Source organism: Vigna radiata, chromosome 11 (assembly GCF_000741045.1).
Source record: "Vigna radiata var. radiata cultivar VC1973A chromosome 11, Vradiata_ver6, whole genome shotgun sequence".
NCBI classification, from domain to species: domain Eukaryota; kingdom Viridiplantae; phylum Streptophyta; class Magnoliopsida; order Fabales; family Fabaceae; genus Vigna; species Vigna radiata.
Window position 1 is genome coordinate 9280183 of NC_028361.1, and position 10662 is coordinate 9290844.

The following is a 10662-nucleotide window of genomic DNA, read 5'->3' on the forward strand; positions in this document are numbered from 1 at the left end:
CCTACTAATGTGTAATTTTTGGACATATGAGTAGGTACAGTTTATTCCTTAAAGTTAACGCTTTATATATTTCTACCACCTTTGACATTTGCTGGTTGTTTTGCTCTTAACATTCTCTACCAAATTCCAAATGAGTTGATTCTTATTTTTTTGGAATCTACACTCAAAGAGCTTTCAAATGACTACTAACCCACAATTTTTAGACCATTGTACTAGATGCAATTAATTTCCCAAAAACAATGTTTTTTTAAGCTTCCTAAATGAGTTTACTTTCAAGTTATTGTTTCATGTTTCTTATTTTAGATGGGAAAATTACAAATTAGTAGTCATTGGAAAGTTTATTAAGTACATTTTCTAATAAAATAGAATCACATCATTTGGAGGTCTGTGGAAAAAGTTATGATTAAAATAGTCAGCAAAGGTCAAAGCCCATATTTGTTTTTGAACTAAGGTAGGTGAAGTCTATGACCATTTTTGTCCAAGTCATGCCTTGGTGATCGATTACAGGGTCTGTAATCGATTACTAGAGGCTAATTGCTGGTTTGTACAAAAAGTAATATGTGATTTGTTAGTTAGAAGAACTTGACTCCCCAAGGTCATTTTTATGTCTTTTTGGATGATTTTGGGTGTGTTGTTACGAGATTTATTCCATTTTTTAGATGGATGATTGATTTTATTTATCGATACCGTGAAAAACTCCTTTTATCACTGAACAAAGCCCAAACCTTGGAGAAAGGAGATATCTTTTCTCGTTGATGGAGAGTGCAAGAGAGGTAAAGAGGCATAATGCTACAACATTGGTGGAGCAAGGGTGAGAGATGTCACTTTCAATATCCCAATGGATGAGAAAACAAGAGCAAATTGCGCGAGGGAGATAACACAAAAATAAGAAAACAAAATGAGACAACAAAGAGATGAAGAGAGATTTTAGAGGATTTCATGGTGGTCGGTGGCAACCAAGAGACAACATTATAAAGAGAAAGACTTGAGATAAAGAGGATGATGAACCCCTTTTCTCGTTTCCAAAACACCTTCTGCATAAGATTTCATTTCTGAAAATATTATTTAAAATGGACCAATCAAATGTCGTCACTTTGCTGTTGTTAAAAAGATGACAAAAATGAATTGCTAAAAAAACATTTTCCTTATGTTTATATGATTGGATGCAATTAACTTATGTAACTCCTTTTTATTTTGTGTTTGCTGCATGTGTGAAAATTTTCGCCTTTTTTTTTATTAATTGATTTTTTTAATCTAGAACTTTTGGGGAAAAAACAATAGAAATTTCAATAAGAAAAAGTTAATTGAAATTAGTTTTTTTTTTAATTCTTGATTTAATGAATATTTTATTGTAATTATGAAATAGATGATATTGTAATAAGTTAGATTGAGTATTCGAATGCATAAAATTGATCTAATGGTTAAAATACCGTTTCAATTGTAATTTTTCATTTTTAAATACACCATTTTAATTTATTGATAAATAATGTTTCATCAGTTATTAAAGAGATTATGAAAAGTAAAAATTCTATGGATTGAATGCTTTCTTCCAAAAATATAAAATAAACATAATTGAGTGGCTAATGCATGAGAAAAAAAGAAAGCATATTAGGTAAAAAAAGAGGGAAATCTTACCATCTAACTTTATGAAGTCCCAAAGGCTGGGATATAAATGTGAAGAAGGCATTCGAGCCAATTGGAGCAAGACGCGTAAGCATTCAATGGGCAGTTATCGTCGTAAGATTTAAGCAATTTCAAAACCACACATGCGAGTTCAAACCATGCAACCATTTCAGAATTAACTTCTTTTTTTTAAACATGCTATCAGTGCAAACTAATATTCCAAAGGATGATGATATTTTAACAACATTTTTTGACAATTTTTTTGACAACGAGATACGTGTCATCATTTTATTGGTCTATTTGAATTTATGTTTAAAAAATATGTAAAATAGACCAATCATAAGCTGTCACGTATACGTTATCAAAAAATTGTTAAAAAAGTGTTGTTAAAATAATTTTTTCCTATAGGTAAATCAAAGGAGCATTGAAGTGGTGAAGGTGGAAGATTGAGGGTTTGAAGAAAAGAACGAGGGAAACAGCGTATATGGATGTGTGGTTCATTCGCTTACCGAATATAGCGCTTGAATGCATCGTTCCAGCTGCAAAACTCGATTGTGTTTGATGACATGAGAAGGAGTTTTAAGGAAAAGGTAACGAGTCATTCTTTTGCGTTGCTTCATTACACTGCCTTGCCTTGCGTTGCTTCACATCCTTTTAATTGAATTTATATTAATTTTTGTAAACTATTTAAATTCTAAAAACTTTAAAATTTTTAAATTGCATTCTCATTGTTAGATTATTTTAATGTGGTCATCTTATTCTTAAATTTCATTGTTAACGTGATTATTATCATACAAATTTTATAGAAACTCAATTGAAAATTTTTAAATTTATAATAAATATAAAAATTAATTAATTAAAAAAAAAACTCTAAAACTAACATAGGAAAGAGAACATAAAATTAACGTAATGAATATTTGAAAAATTTTACATGCATAACTCATCATTTTGTTATATTATTTGAATTGGCTGTAAAGTTAACTTTATATTGTGCCAAAAACTATAACTTTTAAAAAGAGAAACAGATATAACTTTTTTCTTTTATGTTTCCTTCATTTATGAGAAAAAAGATATTACATAACCTATCTCTTTCTTCTATTAAGGTTGTAAATCGTATTTTCATTTAGCGAGTTTGACAACCTTACAAACCATTTAATCCATTTAGGTTAATTTCATTAGAAAACATCGTGTGATTATTTATCCTAATTTAAAGGCATCCAAGTTTACATTAGTGTTTGTGTATTCAAATTAGTTACATGATTTCAATTATCAAACTTTCCTAATAAAGTAGACTGACCACAAACTTACATCTTTTAAATAATGGAATAAAAATAGCAAAAAGAGAGACAAAAATAAATATGCTACAATAGGTAGATGATACCTTTTCTTTTCCGAGGATAAAATCCAAAATATTTTGACCTTGAAATCTACTTTAAGATGTTTTGAGGTTACGTCTTGACCAAAAATCTGTCGGTAATTTTTATCTGTAAAAATTACTGGTAAATATTATTCATAAATATCATTATCTAATTCATCTTCTTCATCATCCATTCTTCTTATTCTTTTTTTTATTTTCTTATTTTTTCTTTTCTTCCAAATCCTCGTCTCCTCCTTTTCCTCTGACAAAGCTACCGCTACCGATGTCTAGCTTCATCGTTGCCATCGCCAACAACTTCTCCTCTAATTCTTCCTCTTGCTTCTCTTATTTTTCATTCTTCTCCTTCGCTGACACCACCACCTCCACCATTGATGCACCTTCGAGCATCGTTACACCACCTCTGACTCCTCTCTTTCTCCTTCTCTTCTTCTTCCCCTCCACCTTTTTCTCTTCTTCCTTTTTCTACTCCTTCTTTTCTTTTTCTCACACGTTTATAATTAATTTATAGAAAAATATCATCTAAGTAAATAGGAAATTTGGCAACGACGAATTTCATGAAATTCAATTACGAACAAATTTTACCACAAGTCAAAGCAGGAAATGTAGTGTCATTTTACCTAAGAATTTATCGATGGTAAAATTCATCCATGATAACAATTCTAGTTTACCAATAGATTTTATCGATGGATATTTATTATTATATTTTTTGTTAATGATTCAAATTCTAAAATATTAACTGATTTTATTGATAAATTTATTTTTGTCGATAAAATTTGTCAGTAAAAGTTGTTTTACCAACATATTTATTTTTGTAAATAAAATTCTATTGGTTATTAAAGGATTTCTTGAAATGATGAAATTCTAGAAATCTAAAATTTTTTTATCCAATTTTAAACAAAATTAGGAACACACGGAGAGGATGGAAGGGTAGATAGTTATCCTTTGCAGGCGAAGTGTATATGGTGAAATTGGTCTTAACTACCCTTCCTTTTTTTATTTATCATTCTTTAAAGTTCCAAAAATAGTTATATAAGCGATTACCAAAATACAAAAGACAACAATTTGTAAGCCAAAAAGAGATAGGAGGTTTAGACACAGAGGATGTTGTACCGGTCTTGCTACAAGTTTTCCTGGTATCCTTTTTTCTAATAATTGATGAATTGTCAACATTTACTTGAAAATTTTATTAACTTGATTGGTCCATGCACCAATTGAAATTAAGGATAAAAGCTCAGATTAATCTCTGCCTATTTTGATTTCATATATCTCAATAAAACAAAATATTTGCTTCACTTTTTTTTTACATTGAAAAGTATATGTTATTAATACAACTATCTAGCTACTATCAAAATATTATTTATGAACTTTTAGCCTTAAACACAACTATCCAATTATTACTAAAGTACAATTTAATGAACTCCATAACTATTACTAAGAAGCACTACCTTTTGTATTTTCCTAAATATCATCGTTTAAGTTTACCTAACATCAATTGTCATACTTCTAGTGAAAATATCTTTCGATACAGCAGACAACAAAGAGGCTTTTGCCTTTGACTTTCCTCCTTTTTTTTCTCCTTGTGATTTTTCATTTGTACCAATGTTGGATTATCTGGTAAGGAAAGAACTTCGTAGTCCTCTTCAACAACTTCCCAGACATCATTTGACTTCAGATATGCGTTCGTTCTTGTTGCCCAAATATAATAATCATCACAATTAAACACAGGGGATGCTAGTGTTGTGTATTATGTTTCAGAATCCATCTAATTGATGAATTGAAGCATGTGTTTTTGACTTTTTTGTGGTGGGTTACCCTCGGTTCACTTAGAGGTCTATCTAAAGAGAAGACTCTTGATACCAAAAGCAAAATAACATATTGTAAAAGCAACCAAATACCAAACTTCCTAAAAAGTAGCCTTGAGTAATTAAAATAAATAAAGTTCTAAAATTTTGGTTAAACAGCATGAAAACAGAAAAACGGTTAAACAAATGCACACGTTCAACATAACCTAACGTGGCTAAGTGTATAGAAAAATAAAAACATTAACAAATAATTTGAAATGATACTTAATGTCGGCATGCTTTGATAGGCAACAACAACAGCTTACGAAAAAATCTTCCGATGAAGGTTAACTTTTGGTGACCGGTGATGGGATTTGCTGTTATAAATTGGAAAATCTGAAGTAGGAGTCTGAGTGAGGATACAAGTAAAATGAAGGTAATGCCTGTCAATATGACGACTCCTGTAAAGAGGTCCTTGTATTTACATTTTTTTGTTAGAACTATTCCAAGCGCAGCACAGAAGGTAATCATCATGGACACTAGAGACATGGAAAGGAACCCAAGCCCTGACATTATCTTGGTGGGCAATCTTTTTAGGAAGTCTGTCGGAGCATAACGCGATGTTTGCATGTCAATGTATATCAATACTGTAATGATAGACGCCAAGAGAGAGATTACATCAGCTACAATAAACACACTAAACCGTTTTTCCATTAACAAAATCGGTATTCCAGTCTCTTGATTGAGACCCCCTGGTACTGTGAAGACTGCACCGAACATCACAGTTATAACGAGAACACCCACAATTGCAAATGTCCCAGCTGTTTCCTTTGCCCATTTTTCTCCATGTCTCATCAGCTTCATGTGCGTTTCAATAAATATCTCTTCAGGCGTCTTACCCTCACCATTTTTGGCTTCTCTACATTTCACATGCACAACTTCCTCCACCGCCTGCACCCATTTCATCAACATTAATGCATGCATGAACTATATATTGCACTAGAGAGAGAAAAAACTAATGAAGATGAATGTACCTTAAACCATTGAATTTCTCTTTGCATTTGCAGAGCAGCACCGGGTCTGAGATTCAGATCAGATAAAGGTCCTAAACGTGCCGCCAAATGCAATAGATTATTGCCAAACATGTCTGTTGAATAGTTAATTATATCCTTATTTCCACAGAGAGTATGCATGAGTTGGAACACATTGTGTTTGCGATGAAGAACCGCATACGAAAATATGTCTCTTCCATGATTGTCCATTGCCCATAAGAGGTCATGGTTAGCCTCCCACATAGCATTTATGAACTCAACATTTCCATGTTTTGCTGCTTCCAACATGGCATCATAAACCAAATAATCCCGGAGTTGTGAACTATTCAACTTCGAAACAATATCTTTATAATACCTTAATATTTGTAGAAATTCATTCTTTTGTCCAAATACATCCTGTATATTTTTGGATTTCAGTCCACATAGATCCATAATTGTCGATTCTGAAACAATGGGAGGGAAAACAAAATTACTTATGGTTTAGTTTTACTAAAAAAAAGATATTTAGAAATTTGATCATTTGAACCACCAAACAATTTCAGAATTAATCCTCCAGAATGTTAGACTCCGTATTGTAATTAATGAATCTAAATTGTTAACATTAGTGTAAGTTTAAATCGATTATTAATTTTTTTTAAAGTTGTTTGAGTTTGTATTTTGTTATTGTAAGAGTTTCATAAGCTAATCCGACTTCATTTAGAATTTAAATCAAACAATAAAAAAACATTATCACATTTTAATTCTTAACCAACATTATTTTAAATATACCTTTAGTTCAAAAAGGATTGATCTTTAGATCCTTTATTTATAATAAAAAATATAGAATAAATCTAAAATATAAATAAAAAATAAATATAATATATCTAACACATTAATCATATTTAATGATTATAAATTAAATTTTCAATTTTTTAAATATTATTTTAAATCTATATATCGTTAAATCTATATCAATTTTGGTTTATTTATGATAATCAAATTATTTAAATAATAAAATAAATAAATTATTTACATTTTCGGTGGTTTTGAAAACCGCAACTATGTAAACTCAACAATTACCGGTGGTTTTTGAAAAAACTCTTGCTAGTACCGACAGTTTTGGCAAAACTCTCGCTAATACCAGCGATTCTGGCAAAACCCTGCTCATACCAGCAGTTTTGATAAAATCCCCGCTAATACCGGTGGTTTTGGCAAACTCTTGCTAATACCGACGATTTTGGCAAAACCCCACTAATACCGACGGTTTTGGCAAACCCCCCCTAATACCGACAGTTTTGGCAAAACCCCCGCTAATACCGACGGTTTTGACAAAATCCCCACTAATACTGGCTATTTTGACAAAACCTCCACTAATATCGATAGTTTTTGCAAAACTCCCGCTAATTTCGACAGTTTTGAAGAAACTCCCGCTAATAGCGGTGGTTTTGAAAAAGGCGCCAGTTAAAATCGTCTAAAACGCAAAAAATAACCCTCGTAAAAATTGTATATTTTTGTAGTGAGTTAGATTTCTTTTAAAAGAAATTGTAAACCCTTAAAATAAGTATCATTGTGTACTTTAAAATAAATTTTAAGATAGAAAATAATTATTTAAGATTTTGAAGAAATTAATATTAAGAAATATTTTACTAAATTAAAACCAAATTTATTCATATTATAAACACAATACAAACTACAAAAATTCTTAAATAATAACTAATTTTAGAGAAAAATAATAATTAATCAATGATTAATTTGAATATAATTTATAAACATAAAATTATTGATATCTAAAATAATTTTTATTATAAATAAAAGTTTATAATATATTTATGAATTAGTCTGTTTATTGATTATTATTTATTAATATTTATTATTAAAAAAATAGTGTCTAACTTAATTTCTAATTAAATAGTATACGAATGTTTTTCAATTAATTTTATTCACTCGTTTCAAAACAGAGACATACCTTGATTATTTAAAATTAATGATTTTAATTTTTCCAAATTAAAACTTTTACTTGCCAACATTCATTTAAATCACTTATATATACATGTTTACATATGTGATAAACTCAAAAAGATGAATGAAATAGACAAAGCAATACTTACCCACAAACTTTCCAAACATGTGCATAATTGTCAAAATCAATTCGACTAAAGTATCTGAAAGAACCATAAGAACAAGTTTAAGTCAGTTGCATTTCGTACTTCATATAGTTAAGAGTTGTGGTTATACTTTATTTAGGTAGGGATTTCTTTTAAGTCTTAATTTATTTATCTCATTCTTCAACTTCAATTTCAATATTTTTCTTTTCAACAAAATTATCAGCACATAATCTTATATGAAGATATCAATTTCTGATAAACCACTTTTGTGAAATTAATATATTTTTATAATATTTTTAATTAATACAATTTTTCATCAAAATTATTTGTTTTATCTATGTTTTTAACTCATTTAAGTAACCCTTTACCTTTTTATTTATTTATTCTCCATCTATTTTGAAAACACGTTTTCTCTACTATAATTTTATTTTACTTTGTCCTTTACAAGTATTTTAGCTCATGTATTACATACATATTTACATAGGTGAGTTAGAAATTAACAGTTACAATATTGTGCTTAAAATATGTTTTTTTTTTATGCTGAAAAGACCAGCTAAATTAAAAAACTAATAATCAGTTTTTCATATTTGAATTATTTACAAGTAATCCCAAAAACATATTTTGACTTAATTTTTTGTGTGGAATAACATTCAAAGATCTTAGACTGGCATTTGTAAAATATGTTCCAAGATCTCATTATCTTCTATCAAAACTTTTCTCTGCATACTCAAATGTTGTTGAAGTCTTTATCGTTATGATTGGATGCATTTCAACTCAAACTTATGCAACTTTTTTTATTCTGTGTTTGTTGCAAGAGTGAAATTGTTCACTTTTTATTACTTAATTGGTAATGATTTTTTTTTAATCTAGAACTTTTGGGAAAGAAAACAATAGAAATTACACTATGAATAAGTTGATTGTAATTAGTTTTTTTTTTTAATTCTTGATCTAGAGAATATTTTATTTTAATTATGAAATAGATGATATTGTAACAAGTTAGATTCAGTATATATTCGAATGCATAAAATTGATCTCATGGTTAAAATACTATTTCAATTATAATTTTTAATTTTTAAATACACCATTCTAATTTATTGCTAAATAATGTTTCATCAGTTATTAAAGAGATTATGAAAAAGTAAAAATTCTATGGATTGAATGCTTTCTTCCAAAATAAACCATAATTGAATAGCAAATTAATGTAAGAGAAGAAGAGAAAGCATTAGGTAAAAAAGAGGAAAGTACTACCATTTTTCAAACTGTCAACCATTGTCTGCCAACGGCTGGCCTGTAAATATGCAGAAGGCATTCGAGCCAATTCGTGCAAGACGCGTAAGGATTCAATGGGCAGTTCCTTGTAAGATTCAAGCAATTTCAAAGCCACATCTGCCAGTTCAAACCATGCAACCATTTCAGAATTAACTTCTTTTTTTCTTAACCATGCTATCAACTGCAAACTATATATATATGGATGTACTGTGGTTGATTTTGCTTACCAAATATATGCGCTTGGATGCATCGTTCCAGAAGCAAAACTCGATTTTGTGAAGACTGGTGATGAATGACATGGGAAGAACTTCTAAAGTAAAGGTAACGAGTCATTCTTTTGCGTCCTGAATTAGCAGCCATAAGAAGAGGGATCTCACCCTCTTTGTTCTCTATACCAAGCAATTCTTCGCCACCTTCCGCATTTAGAAAACGTCTTGCTATATTAACGTTTCCAGTGTAACCAGCAGCAAGAGCAAGAGCAGTATTACCATCCTCATCTTGCATTTCTATTAATTGCTTCTTCCCTAAGTACACTAACCCAGCCACAATTGTGATATGTCCTTCTATTGTTGCAACATGAAGAACAGTCCTACCTGAAGGCGGAGTCCAAAATATGGCATGCTGTTGATCCTCCAAGTATGAGTTTGTGCCTTCCCAATCACCGTTTTCCACAAACTTGTATAAAGCTTTGTGCTCACTAACGTTGTCGGATACCACACCTGTGTGTGTCTCATTCATATTAAAACGTAAATAAATATTTAGAGTTAATATTATTAGAAAATATATAGTTTATATAAAAAAAAGAAAAATTGAAGATGCATCTAAACACTTACCGTGTCGAATATGCGGTTGGACTTTAAACTCAGACCTGCAAACTATAGCCAAGTGATTCCAAGCTTCATGGGCGGTTTGGAGGTGTTCAATTTGTTCGAAAATGTTTGGTGCACATGATAGTTGAATAATATGCAGAGCCTTTGCGTCTCTCTGTGCATCAATGGGTGTCGAAGCATAACCATTCTCCACAACATTCCACAGATTTTCCCCCCTCAGATAGCTTTTCATTAAAGTTTTCCATTGTTGATAGTTGTATCTTGTAAGCACTTCATGAACTATTCCGCGGGATGCAACACCAATGCATTCCATTACACACTGTCTTGTCTTGCCTACACACACACAGATATATATATATATATATATATATATATATATATATATATAAAGGAAGACAAAAAAAACATAATTGTGTTTGGTGTTGCTTTTAAAGGGAGGCAAGGATATCACATAGTATCAAAGTAAAGAACAAACAGAGGAAATATTATTGATCTGAAGTAAAAGTAAAAGTCTGTTAAAAAGAAGAGAAGAAGATTTACAGATGAAAAAAAGAAGAAAAGTATAATTAAATTCGAACTAGATAATATATTTAAAAACTTTTAATTGAATTATTATATTAAAATTTTGTAATCTATAAAATTCTA

General features: G+C 30.0%; 1 protein-coding gene across 1 annotated transcript; it reads right to left on the reverse strand.

The window, feature by feature from the left end:
- Positions 1-5034: 5034 nt before the first annotated feature.
- Positions 5035-10330, reverse strand: LOC106776734. Its single transcript, XM_014664205.2, has 6 exons — positions 10021-10330; positions 9415-9906; positions 9167-9304; positions 7922-7975; positions 5817-6277; positions 5035-5733 (listed from the first exon to the last, which is right to left on the reverse strand). The coding sequence occupies exons 1-6, from the start codon at positions 10328-10330 to the stop codon at positions 5068-5070; spliced, it is 2121 nt and encodes a 706-aa protein (XP_014519691.1). The 3' UTR covers positions 5035-5067.
- Positions 10331-10662: the final 332 nt, after the last annotated feature.

What these genes read in the sequence shown, in the direction of transcription:
- LOC106776734 (XM_014664205.2), bottom strand. Translation starts at nt 10,330, where the DNA reads ATGGAATGCATTGGTGTTGCATCCCGCGGAATAGTTCATGAAGTGCTT. An exon ending in CATCCAAGCGCATATATTTG is followed by an intron (nt 9,305 to 9,414) that starts GTAAGCAAAATC and finishes TTGAACTGGCAG; the next exon opens with ATGTGGCTTTGAAATTGCTT. An exon ending in GGTTGACAGTTTGAAAAATG is followed by an intron (nt 7,976 to 9,166) that starts GTAGTACTTTCC and finishes TGGTTCTTTCAG; the next exon opens with ATACTTTAGTCGAATTGATT.